The sequence below is a fragment of the Watersipora subatra genome, chromosome 4 (assembly GCF_963576615.1).
Source record: "Watersipora subatra chromosome 4, tzWatSuba1.1, whole genome shotgun sequence".
Taxonomy (NCBI): domain Eukaryota; kingdom Metazoa; phylum Bryozoa; class Gymnolaemata; order Cheilostomatida; family Watersiporidae; genus Watersipora; species Watersipora subatra.
The window spans coordinates 36,452,164-36,466,638 of record NC_088711.1 but is presented as its reverse complement, the minus strand read 5'-3'; the positions used below and the strand labels follow the sequence as shown (position 1 = coordinate 36,466,638).

Below are 14,475 nucleotides of genomic sequence, written 5' to 3'. Positions count from 1 at the left end.
GTTCGCTTGGTAGAAAGTTTTGGTTATTTGCATGAAATTCCCAGCTGAAATGGAAGTCAAAGATGCTAAATGGAACAGATGCTATGCACTAGAAAAATTGCCAAAATGTTTGTATAACCAGTCAAAAATAAATATTGTTGACCTAAGAACTTCAAATGGTCATACACATTCTTAAGATGCTAAACTCCTGTACAGACATCTTTCAAACTGAAAAATACTGTATGCTAAAGAAGACAAACTTACCACACGTCACAATAGAATTACAGCATGGGAAAACAACTCCACAAATTATGTAGTAATAATTTATTGGACCTGCACCTATCTTGATCGCTTAAAAAGCAGAGATTTCAATGAAACTCGCCGGAGGATGCTAAACGATAAAACAGATAGAACTAATTTTGAAATTAGCACTCAACACCATTCAACCTGACCAAGGAGTCTGGCCTTTGAACAGCACAAATTTCGTTATATTTCTGAGACAGAAAGGATAAAATGTCTACATTTCAGCCAACTCACAATAGCTGAATACTATTAGTTCATATGTGGGCAAACCAGTATTAGGGTCAAGGTTGCAGCAGGTTGAAGAGTTGACTGGTGTTACATGTATTATTACTGAATATGGGTTCAGATAAGACAAAAGAGCTGATTCAGCTAAACCAAATGATATCAAAGGGCCGGATGACGCTGAAAATAGAGGATACTGTTTTAGTATGTGTAGATTTGCTGTAATTAGTTACAGAGGCTGCACCTATAAAAAACAACATTTAAAAACTAATTGATCATTGCATAGAGTTGTAATTCTTTACAGGTAATTTATGCAGCAAAAGGAAGAAAAAGAAAAATGAACATCAGCAAAATATCAACCAAATATCAACAAATAAGAAAAACAAACAAATCACAGTAATGCATAAACCTAATTACATATGCATATGGTGATGTACAACGGTGCATGCAGTTAATGATATTAGTGAATTGTATTCAATAATATCGTAATAATTGTACAAATTGAATTTCAAATGTGTATAATATGCAGGGGTTTGAATGAGTATTATGAACAGGTGGCGGCTTTGCAAGGACTTCACTTCATCAATGCGCGGCGAGGAAAAGGTATAATGAATGAAAGGCAGCTACAGGAGGGTTGAAATGTGTTTCTAGGAGCATTTGAGCCATTGTATGATTATTTTCCCTTTGGCATTCAACAATGAGCTTCTGGGCCATATCATAATGTTAACTGCGTTTTAAATTGTGTCGTCTTGCAAACAATTGAATAAAAGAGCCTTCACAGCATCTACTACTCTGTGGTCATGGTTTTGATACATTCTCTGGATTGTTTATTATATTCTAAAATGTTAAGCTCTTCGTTTATTCAAACGTAAAATGATTTGAAGATTTACTCTATCTGATGGCTGGTCTGTGCCATTCAGCAAAGCAGAGAAATCCATTCAGGCTTCATTCAAAAGAACACTCAATATGTTTGTCTCCTTTCACTGCCATACAGTTAACACAGGACTTTTGATAAGCAGCTACAGATGAAATATTTCAGGTTGCAAAGCTTTCATTTTTGCGACAAAGATATACCTAAGTACTCTAATAGAAATATAAAATAAATAACTCAATTTAAAAAATTGTAATAAATGTAGCAAAATATTGTATTATTAGCCTTTTATTAAAACTGGTGCTAAAGATAAATGCACAAGAAATATTTTTGTGGTGAAGAGGGAATTACCATAAGAATAAATAGTATTATATAACATTCTATTCTAAATTTCTAAAAAGTATTCTGAATAACTACTACAGTTGCAATTGTTTATGAAGTAAGTTATATATCTTCAAACATGTTGAGGAGATGCTTACAGCTTTGGAGGTGACTTTGTATAAAGAGTATAAATACATTTGAATATCACAACTTTATCACTTGGACGGCCGAAAGATAAAGTGACAAAGTATTTAGTTTAGTTGCAGATCTAACCGCCAGTTCTGTAGGCTGTAAACCTAACTGGTTTGAGGAAATGTTCTGTACCATCCTCATTACAACCATCAGTTATGATAACTAGTTCTGATTCTCCTTCAGTTGCATCTGTGTAAAATTCATTCCTACATTTAAAGCTATTATTTCCTTCCTGAAAAGCTGGACTTCCTGCATAGGTGTATACTGAAGGACCATGTACTATTATCTGTACATTCTCTAGATATGGTTCAAATGTTATTGAGTACCTGTAACAATCATTAAACAATATAAATTTGTTGGAAATATTTGGTATCTTGAATGAATTTCATTATAGAAGATAGCTGGAATATAACATAAAAATATATACTGACAGTATTACAGTTGGTGTTAAAAGTTAGAATATAGTTTTACTAGCATGAGTTCCTTTCATGCTTTCATCCTTTCAGTCTTCGCTGGTCATCCATCTTATTCAGGTCAACTGTGCTGTCATTTTCTTTGCAGCGATTCAACACTTGCCCACAACATTAGCATGAATGCAATCATCTGCAAAATGTTGGAGTCCTAATTGTTTGATAATTTTGAGCATCATATATCATGTATGTATATATATATATATATATATAAATTTAAAAAAAATTGTTTCCTCACCCCGGATACCCCCGCTTGGGTGGTAAATTCTGCTCTAACTCGGGTCTCCTACCAGAGACCTGGGAGTTTGAGCACTCGCCTCAAGATCTTAGCTGTTCCCAATAGCGCACTTTTCTGCAACTCACCTGAGTTGATTGCTGTTGGTATTTGGGCAAGCCAAATTTCATGCGCTGGTGTTATTGCGCCCAGTGCCCCATTGACTACTGGGATTACAGTTGTTCTTACATTCCAGCATTTTTCAATTTCTTCTCCAAGAGGGAGATATTTCTCTTCCTTTTCTTTTTCTTTGCTGGCTATATTGTAGTCATTGGGTACTGCTATATCTATTATAGTAGCCCTCTTGTTCTCCTTGTCTACCACCACTATATCTGGTTGGTTTGCCAGGACATGCTTGTCAGTTTGGATGTAGAAGTCCCAGAGGATCTTAGCCCGGTCATTTTCATTGACCTTACCAGGAGCTTCCCACCAGTGTTGTGATTTATTAAGGCCATACTCATCACATAGACTTCTATACACAACACCTGTGACATGATTATGCCGCTCAGTGTATGCGTTCCCTGCTAGCTGCTTGCATCCACTGATGATGTGTTGGATGGTCTCAGGTGCATCTTTGCACAGTCTGCATCTAGGATCATCTCTAGTGTGATAGATTTTCGTTTGGAGTTGCCTTGTTGGGAGCACTTGCTCCCAACAAGGCAACTCATATATATATATATATATATATATATATATATATATATATATATATATATATATATACATGTATATATATATATATCATATCTTGATCACAAAACCAGGACCAGATTTAAATTACCTAGTGCCATAAACCACAACAAACTCAACAGTAACCTGCTAAATTCATTTAATAGCCTCTGCAATCATTTAAGAACTCTTCCTCTGCAATTTTTTAAAACAAAACTCAAACTACATCTAGTATCCTTTGACCAATAATAGCATGCACCATCTAGCCTTACCTATTTTAACACTTTTCCCACGACCAAACGAGCAGAGCGAATGTTTGAGAGTTTTATGATAAATGCATGTGCACACAACTCACGAAAATTATTAATCAACAACGTCGCAAACCCTTCTACCAAAATCTCATCAACAAATTTAACCATTTTTGTGTAGAGTCGTTTAAAAAAAATAACGATACAAAACACATAAGAACATATTTAAATATGTTACCAAGTCTTTTAAAATTGTCGACATATTCCAAAACCTTACCCATCTGATCGGATTATACACAAATAGACAGATTAATTTGCCCGAAAATCGTAATTAAAACCTGCCAAGCCAAAGTGATATTGGAAAAAAGAAAGGGTACTGATGGTTGAGAAATGCAATATTAGCAGTCAAATGGCACTGCAGTGCAATAGGATAACTGCAATGATAGCTGTAATGTACTGGGTGTGGGTGTTATTATATACAACAAACAGCAATAATGAAAGGAAAATATTATATGTTTATATCTCTCCCCCTGCATTGCATTGGCTTTCTATTATTACTGTATTACTATATTATTAATGTTGGTTATTCTAATAATATCAGTGCATTTTACTTCTAATATTGCATTTCTCCTATTGCAGGGGGAGAGATATAAACATCTTTTCCTTTCATTATTGCTGTTTGTCATGACCAAACACTTTTTTAAATAGATTTTCTAAAAATCTATGTAAATATCACAACTTCTTGATATTGTTAGCTATGACGTTTTGAAATGGAAACAAAATTGTGCATTGGTTTTCTATTATTAACATATTAATAATATTGATTATTCTAATATTATCAGTGCATTTTACTTCTAATATTGGCCAATATTGCAATTCTCTTATTGCAGAGGGAGAGATATAAATATATAATCTTTTCCTTTCATTATTGCTGTTTGTTGTATAGAATAACACCCACACCCAGTACATTACAGCTACCATTGCAGTTATCCTATTGCACTGCAGTGCCATTTGACTGCTAATATTGCATTTCTCAACCATCAGTACCCTTTCTTTTTTCCAATGTCACTTTGGTCGTGGGCTGTATGACAGGAGAATTTTCAGTATATTATATGTTGTTTTCGTAGCTAAAACTTTGTTGTCATAGATATGCATAACTGTTTTCACAGAGCTTTTATTTGTCCACTTTTAGTTTAAACACTCATATCAATCTTCAAGCTTGCTTTTTACATATTTTACGCGTTTAGTTCCAACATTATTATATTAGTTAGAATATTCATTAGTTTAAGTTAAACTATAATTTTTTTTGTCTTGTTCCTTTTTTTGTACACTGCTTCTTAGTTAGTTTAGTTGCTGTGGTACCTTGTGGAAACCATGTTGTTAAGTATGTCTATTTATTACCACAATAAAGATCGCTCATATATATATATCTTATATCTTCTATATATATATTTCTCAAAGTCCGTCTGTATGTCGTATATCTGTCTGTTGATTTTCCGGCTATAGCTATTACTAGAACAGCTGAGCTGGACAACAATGCAGACAACAATGCAGAATGGTAAGTCATGGCTTACCATCCTTGGAAGCCTAACCTTATTAACTAGCTTAGTGGAGTTTTCCATTGGCAATTTGCCAGACTACTAGCTAGTTTTAAAACCTTTACAGTTCTTTTTATTTTTCTCTTAATTTATTTCAACTACAAGACACACTTCTCTCATGATATGTAGTTTGAAAGTTAGAATGGCAAATGTTGTTATATGTTAAATACAAATCGTGTTTCTGTCCAAAGACTCTTCTATTACACGGGCAACGCCAGGTGGCACAGCTAGTTTATAATATATATATTTATATATATATATATATATATTTATATATATATTTATAAAAAATTGGGTAAGATGAAGGTTTAAGTTTAGTTTAAAACAATTTTATTACTAATAATTTCATATTGCAAAGCAATAATCATTAGATAAAAGTGCTAACACTAAAATTGTGGTGTATATATTATTAATAGGTGGAATAAAAGCATAGCTGTTAAAATACCTGAAAGCATTACTAATAAGCAGGATTATATTTAGCAAGCGATGCGATGATGTACAAAGTAATGGGACAAAGCTTAACAATTTATGTGTTAAAAGCTAAGTTTTAAAATTACTCGTAAGGAATCTGCCAGCATGTCTACGTGTTGACACAAGCTCACACCTTTTGTTCAAAGTAGCGGTTTCAGGTCTGCATATGATGTAGAATTTTTCATATAGACATAGATTACATAGATGTAGGTATATGATATTGCTCATATATATATTATAAATATATATTATATATATATGAGCAATCTTTATTTTTATTTATTCTATAAGAACAACATTTAAAAACTAATCAATCATTGGGTAAAACCGGGATTTTCTACAGGTAAAATCTTTACAGGATATATCCCTTTTAATATTAATCCTATTCATATATATAGATATACACGTATATCTATATATATGAATAAGATTAATATTAAACGAGATATATCCTGTAAAGATTTTACCTGTAAAATGTTGTTTTTATAGGTACAGCCTCTGTAATCAAATACAACAAATATACACATACTAAAACAGTATCCTCTATTTTTGCCAAGAAATGATCCCTGAGGGTTTCTTCAGAGATATGTTCCTAAGCCACTGTGTTCTTTTTATACATAAATAAGTTACTATCACGAGTTTCTTCAATGTGTTGTTTGTTAACAGATGACGCTTTGGTTTACTACACTGATTGTAATATGTTGCAACAATATTTTAAAAAGCTTAGTGATTTTTGTTGATAAATAGCAAAAAACTTTAATGCCTCTTAGTGTTTTTTATTAAAGTTGAAGGTAAACATTTAGCAGATCCTCAATTCTCTTATAATGGGACTTTCATATTGATGCTGTTGTTCATAAAGCCAACAAATATTTAGCTATGCTTCACAGAGTTTTAAAAACTTTAGATACCAAAACAAGGAAAGTAACATACTTGTCTGTTATTAAATTTTGTATTGATTTTGCTTCTCAATTATGAGATTCCTATCAAAGAAGCGTGTTAAAAAACAAATTCAAATTAAAAAAGTTAAAAGTTAAAAAAAAGTTCAAAATCAGGCCTTGCGTTTTATGTTCAGATTGGTGGGTCATGTTAGCTTTATAAAAATAAAAAAACACAGGTTTTCAATTACCATCAGAAAGAAGAAAATTTGTGCTGTGCTTATGCTGTTGTGCTCAGTGTGCTGAACAACTTGAACCATCATATGTTACAGATACATGTATTAATCAAACCCTTGACACTAGCCAGAAAAAAAGCACATATACCCTTTTTATTCATGCATGTCAATTTTATCAATCCTTCTGAATGAGAATTATGAGAAAACTGAGATCTTAGAAAAATGTTTACGTTAAAAGAGTAAAAAAAGTGAAGAATTAAAAAATTGTTGGAATTGTGTTCTCACGTTCGTTAACGTTCATAGCAGTCTTAGTGAAAAATCGTATCTAAGCAAGGACTACAAACTATTACATGTATTTTCGGAGTCTAATGTGTGAGTTCAACTGGAGAAGACAACTATCTTTTGTATAGCATAATAATCCTTTCACGAGTGGGTTAGAATGTCACGGTAATAGTTGTCCTCTATTTGTATGAAATACAGCGCTACAAGTTGAACCAATAGTAACACCGAACGTCATAGTCCGAAATTTACAGCCGTATGCATGTATTAATTGTTCACAGCTTGACAATTGTTTACAAGCTGACTTTTCATAGTATATCGGACTACAATTCTTTGCGTAAAGCTTTTCCAAGAAGATTCCAAATCACGAGTATGGAAGCAGCTAACTGCTAAATTCGTTAGCCAGGCATCTTCACGCTACAAGAAGTGAGCTGTTATCGCGGTTTTAGTTTTCATGTTATTAATTTCCTTTATAACTATAAAAAATTGTCGTATTATAAAATGCATTACCATTTGTCGTGGTTTTTTACTGGGAATCCATTTGGGAAAACAAAAAATGGCGTAATTGTGAGTTGCTTTTCCTATAATGTTTAGACTGTAGGTGCCGATAAACGTTGCGTATTGAATTGAGTTTTGCGCAAGCTCGTGTAGCTTGATCATTGGCCTAAGTATAGCCTACGCATGTAGAATCGGCTCGGATATCTGTTAAAATTGTTCCCACAAGTAAAGCCCACCATGTATCAGAGAATCGTTAAATAGTAGAAAAATGATCATGTGAAACTTGATTGAGCTTGGGCCTATTGTCTATAGCCAGGGTTGTGGCCAATATGGAAAAGACATAACTGCCCATTCATGCCCAGATTTAGTGGGCATTACATTTACAGTAATTTTGTTCTTGGATATAAATGCAGTTGCAATAGTAGAGCAATATGCAACACTAAAATGTAGAATCCTATAGTATATTGCATAGTGCAAAAATGCAATGTGCAGTATAATCACATTGCATACTTTTACTATTACACAATCTAGTATACATACAGTACACCTAATTTCCAAAACATAGTAAGCAGTATTGGTGCAGTAGTGATTATGGCACAAGATGTAATGCTCGATGCAGTGGCAGTGTTGCTAATGCGCATTTCGGAATGCTAGCTGCAGTAGAAACTTTTGTATTTTTTTATATCTACATGCACAACACATTTTCATGGAAACTCAGCAGAATTACCTATTGAGGTAACCGTGACCCAACACAATTGCCAGATGTTAATGCTGCGTAAGCTTGAGTATGTGTGGATAAATAACTTGATCACAATGAGCATGCTGTATATGCTTGAAATGAGAATATATAATGGTTTTAGTGTATAATGTTAATAAGCATACAATACAATGACCCAAATTTCATAAGAATGGTGATAATGCCAGACTGCTGATTCTGAAATGATGTGGGAATTAGGCTGCAAGTTCAATTAGTTGTTGGTAATTACTGAAGGCAATCAAAGCTGAAGATGTATGTATAATCTGGTTCCGTTTTTAACTTTCAAACATTAATCAATTGTGTTGGGAACTTCGGGCAATGTGCAGTAACAATGAAATTGCAATAGAGACACTTAGAAAGTCAGTAATGCAGTTGATCCACAGTAACAACTTTATACCAATGTGCTGGTGAAGTACACAGTACACATGCAGTTTCAAGTTTTGAAGAATGCGCATTTGCTGTATGCATGAAGTGCTGGGTTTTAGGATCTGCGTTATGAAGATAAATGGGCAGTAGATCACAGTGAACAATTAGCAGCAGGAGTGCAATAGCAGTAAATGTCTACTACGCATTAGAATGTTGTAATGCACTGCAAAATCATTACATACTGCACTATAGTGATACAGTGCAGTTCTAATGTGTCACAACCTTGTCTATAGCACTGACATACACATAGTTGTTTGTAATAATATGTGAAAGAATTTGCACTGCAACATCCCATTGGTTACAATAAAACAGAGATGTGATGAGATTTAACATACAATTTGAAAAGAACAAAAAAAAACCATATATATGTGTTATCTATTAACACCTGGACAGTCACTTAATCAGTGCCAACGTAATTTTTTATTCAGACTGGAACAATATTTTTTAAAGATGGACTTGCAATAAAATTCACATTACAGTTATTTGGTATCAAAAGATTCACCATGTCTTACTCTGTTGTGTTGTAGGTGCCACATATGTGGAAATGTGATTGCAAGCTCTTAAAAGCTCAAAAACGAAAAGCCGCCGTAGATTGGAATCTCTTTATTTTGATGACGTAGCCATGAAATTTGGCTGTTGTCTTGTCAATGTTCTCATGTGAATTGAAAGGCCAATAAAAAGCTCAATATAAAACTTATCGTAGCGCTAGTTTATGACAAACACTTGGGGTTTTACTTGACAATAAAACAGACACGTAAGAACAATAGACAGGGTTTTATTGAATGCGTGAAGTATGTTTGTGAAAATATTTTGACGAATAAGGTTGCATGAAAGTGTAAACAGAAACCATCTCCCACAACTACGTCACATTTGAGCCGTTTTGGAAAGAGAATCCAAATTACGACGGTCTCGTGTGGCTGCGATTTTCTGTTCGTTTTTGAGCTTTTAAGAGCTTGTAATCACCTTTCCACATATTTTACACCTACAACACAACAGAGTGAGACATGGTGAATCTTTTCATATCAAATAACTGTAATGTGAATTTTGTTGCAAGTCAACCTTTAAGGGAAGCGGCTATCCCATTTATTAATGGCCAACCATGTAGCACAGCTTGCTGATCCCAAGTCAGTTCTGCATCATTTGAGCCAGCATCTACAATATGATGTGTGATAATGGCAGGTCTGTGGTCGGCACTTTGGTGGTACGGTTATGGTCTCACAATTTTATTGTGTTACAAGTTTCTTTTTAACGATCTCAAGCTGAAAGGTCAACATTGCCTTACTCGTTGACAATTTTTTAGATTAGTTTATCTTCTGAGTATCCCGGCAGACAAACTTGCATTGACTGGAGTCTAAGTGATGCTTACAAAATCAGTTTGCTGAATGTGTAGTCATGGTCAATGAGTTACTCATGGCAACCAAAAACATTCAACTCTGACACGGTATACATTATAGCCAAGATATTTAATTCTGTACAGCCATACCTCGACATACGAGCCATACCCAACATACGACAAAACTTAGATTTGAGCAAAATTTTAAGCAGGTTTATGCCTTGAGATACGAGGAAACTTAAATACAAGTCAGCTTTTGATGCAGCCCCAAGTGACTAAGTATGTGAGATGCCACTTTCAAGGATAACTTTCGTGTGGTTCAGTTCATCGAATCAGTTAGAAAAAGTGTCAAAAAGGTCAGCTTCAAGTTATGGTGAAAGCGCAGCAAGAAGTGCCAAGCCAGAAGAAGATAATAAAAAACGAAGACAAAATTACACTTAGGTTGAGTAAACGATTAAAACTGCTTTATGTGTTTGTTTAGTAAGCTAATTTCATTCAAGTTAAATTGAAAGTTTGTTATGTTTCATAGCTTAAAAAAAGTCTAGTGTGCCGAATACGTTGCTCTCAAGTCTCTCTCACACCGCTGTTAGCCACTATGTTTGTCTCGATGGTAAGCACTCCATACAGTACTGTACATACTACTGTTACATTTTATTGCTAAGTATTTCCTACTTTGTGAGCGTAGGTAGTGAATTAGTGGCAATGTGAATTAGTAGGTAGTGAATTACAGCAATTAAAGATGTGTTTTTCCGTCGTAGATTGTTGTTTTTAGGTTTTTTCTTTGTATGAGAACGGATTAATGTGTATTATTTAGTTATATTGTAAAAAAAATTTGCATTGAGATACGGGCAAATTGACATACAAGCTCAGTCTCAGAATGCATCAAGCTCATATGGATATTGAGGATTACTGTATATATGCATAATTTTTTGCATTCAATGAGTGATTTGAGTTAACTATGTAACTGGTTTCTAGGGGTACGGCCGTGAAGGCGTCTGTTTGCACAACCAACAGGCAGTAAAAATTGAGATACTGGAGGTTTCTGCTTGATTCAATAGTTCTTGGGCTGAACAAACAAATATATCTGATTGTACCGCTACAAACATTTGTTTTGTAGCAGTTTGTGGGCAAGTTCAGCTTAAACTGACTTGTTTTGCTAGAGACCACACGATGCCAAATACATGCTAGATATCAAATGAACTACATGCAGCGTTTTATAGCAGGTTTTGCAATCATAGGCAATTTCTCAAGTCTTTTTAGAGGTTTTTTAAACTCTTCTTAAAGGATCTGAAACTCTTCAGATCTACTCTCAATGTTGAATGGCATCTGCACTCATTTGTATCTTCCATAAAGCTTCCAAAAAGTAGGCTAGTGAGTAATGTTGGAAGCTTTGTTTTCTAATTGAATGAGTTTGTTGTTTGGACATGATATGATTTTTTAGATTCTACTGACCTCTATTGATTGACTTTTTGAGCTAGTTGCATTCAGCTAATTCTTTCCGATGACTCATTGGTTTATGCAGTTTTTTTCTGTCTCTAATCTTATTTCCAGTAACTTGATCTGATTTCACTTGAGCCGATAAACAAACTCAATGCAGAGATGCGAAATAGTATGATGAACCACAAAATTGTTATGCCAACAGTTCACCCATTCGGTGCCTCACAAATATGTAGCCAGATTTGTACCATTTGACATTTGTACCAATAATTACTAAGCATAAGATACATAGCTTCAACAAAAGGAGGAAAGATGTTAGATTGACTGGACAAACAGTCTAATTTCTATTACACTTGGTGTTGGTTGCTTGCAAATCCAGTTGCATATCTGGGATTTATTCTTTCGCATTACAAACATGAGGCACTTAAGAGCTCAGTGGGATTTTTCTACCACGAAGGAGCAAGACTTCCATTTGGCTTGTCCGTGGGCATCAGCATCAATGTCAGTTGTATGTTGCATTCTGTGAAAATAGTGAAGCAATTCAGTGTCATGATTACCGATGACTTTGTTTTTTTTTTGCATTATTCTCATTAGCTATGTTTGAACACTAAGTAGGATGCTCAATAATATGTTCAAATTACCTTTATATTTATGTAGTGGTTGAATTTCAAAACTAATGGTAGTGTGTCTTTGTAGGCCAGTATTCAGAGTTAGTTTCGGTGCAGGAAGCATTTTTAATTCAGTTATTCTATGTATGTATTGGAGGTACTGGCACCATTATAGCAAGCCAGGTGATTTTATCAAGATCCGGAGCTAATAATGGCTGAAAATTATTTGCCTGTTACAAAAAACCTTTTACATCCAATCCATGTATCATCCAATCCATGTATCCTACATGTAGTTAGTTCATAAAACACGCAATATTTCAGCAGGCTGGGTATACTTCTACGTTGGTGCAGCTGTTGTGTTGTGCGAAACATTACTACTGTATACACTCAGCACTTTTTTTAAAACCTGTGTTGATTACTTGTAATCAGCCAAAGCAACGTTGTAATCCGTTGAGTGGCCGAAATTCAAATGCGTTATATAAGCTACCTACTTATTAACTAAACAAAGGTCTTTGCCACAAAACTGGTGAACAGGACAACTGACTTGAGTGTTTGTTTACTTAGAAGTGACTGCGCAGATAACTTGATATTAAATGCCTTGCAGAATTTTTGAAAAAGATCTTTGCGGCAATAGCAAACAAATTTCACTACATATTTTAGGCAAATTCCCATTGTCTTTCATGAGTTTTTTCTCTATTCACTAACAGTTTTGATGCATACCCTAAATTTCAGCGTACAAGTTGACCCGATGTATAATTCGAGGTCTAAAGTTTGGTTTAAAAATCCTGGATTTGACATGTGCCTATCGTATAAGCCGACATCCTTTTTATGCTCAAATCATCTGATCGCTAATAGTTCAGTCTGGCATCAGAGGCAGGCGATGCGTAGCTGAAAAAATGGCATTCAAAACGTCCATGTTTTTTTCATGGTTTCGGCAATAGGTATGTAACAATTAGCACAAGAACAAGAGATGACAGTTTTAGGAAAAACCATAAGGCATGAAAAACAATACTTCGCCATCGTATCGGTCTGCCTCGCCAATGAAACAAAAAGCCATCTCTGGCCAATAAGCATTTAAGCGAAAAGCTATCCCACAAGACAGATTTCTGTCAGAAATTGTGATTCGTGTGCAAGAAAAATGATGGAAGAACGATAATGGATGTGTCCAATGGATTACTGAAGAGTGGGCTTGTGGGCAGATGCTACGAAAAAAAGCATTAAATTAAAAAAACCAGTTTATTTTAGAAAAGAATCGTAGCGATGATGATTTAAATGGTGAAGAATGGAACTTTGTGTTTGATCCATCTTATGTTGAGTAGGATTACTAGTATTTTACTATTTAATAAATACATCCCTATATGTCATGTAATTTTGGTTTGCGATGGCTTTTTGAAGTTGAATTTCACTAAAATTCATGTCATGGAAAATGTGACTGTCGTATCAGTTGATAGATTTTCAAGCTTGAAATTTGGTGTCAAATTCTTAACTTATACGCTGGAATTTATGGTATGTTGCATTTCATTTTCTTCTATATCGGATCGTAAAAATCTTGAGTTGCTTTTTACTGTTGATGTTATCCACAGGTTTCAAATGGTATGTTCTTTGTAAAATTTTTCATTTTTTAATTTTAGGTTGGTGTTGTCAACCATGAGTGCTGCCTCTAAAGCTGCCGATGTTGCTGAGAAGGTAGAGAATCTTTCAAATTCTAAGAAAGAAGCCAAATAGCTGTTATTAGTTTGCTGGAAAATGGAATGCAGTGTTGGTGTAGGGTGACAACTCCAAAATTAGCCTGGGCATTCCCTGCTTCTTCCAAGAGAAATTAGTTTTGTTGTAAACAGTTTGTAGCAATTGTAATGTTATTAGGAGCTAATCAAAATGATAAAATGGTTAGCTCTTTACTCAGCCTTGAACAAATCAAGTTAACTTCAAAAGAAAGAAAAACAATTTCCCAAATAACGGCAGTTCATCAACCTTGCAGATGTAACTTCCACTGAAAATGAAAATATCGACTTTAGAGTACATGACTATAATACGTCCTGTTCTCATCAGTGTGCAGATATGCTAAACTATGATATGATCGCCTGATATTAAAAAGATTCTCTTCATTATTATCAAAATCAACTTTATTGATAACAATTGAGCAGTAATTCAATAGAAAATCTCCCCGAACAGGATCAGCATGCCCAAAAATGACTTCATAGAGGCTACAGAATGATTACAGTAATTGCAGTTCCAGCAGAAATTGCTCTATTTCAGAATACTTATGTTTGACATCTACTCAACTATAACAACCAAATCTACTTAGTGGTAACAGTACTGAGTATCTAACGCGGTGCAGGCAGCATTGTCGCATAGTACTTTAGAAATAGTATGCACCTTTAGGCCGTGTCCACTGTTAAAATTTCAAT

General features: G+C 34.4%; 1 protein-coding gene across 1 annotated transcript in view; it reads left to right on the top strand.

Moving 5' to 3' along the window:
• Window positions 1–7,363: 7,363 nt before the first annotated feature.
• The window catches only part of LOC137393547 (uncharacterized), a 28,757-nt gene continuing 21,645 nt past the window's right edge, over window positions 7,364–14,475 (top strand). The window contains exons 1-2 of the mRNA XM_068080143.1: window positions 7,364–7,434; window positions 13,699–13,753. Coding sequence (XP_067936244.1) covers window positions 13,715–13,753 — 39 coding nt within the window. The 5' untranslated portion in view covers window positions 7,364–7,434; window positions 13,699–13,714. The remainder of the gene's footprint in view (window positions 7,435–13,698; window positions 13,754–14,475) is intronic.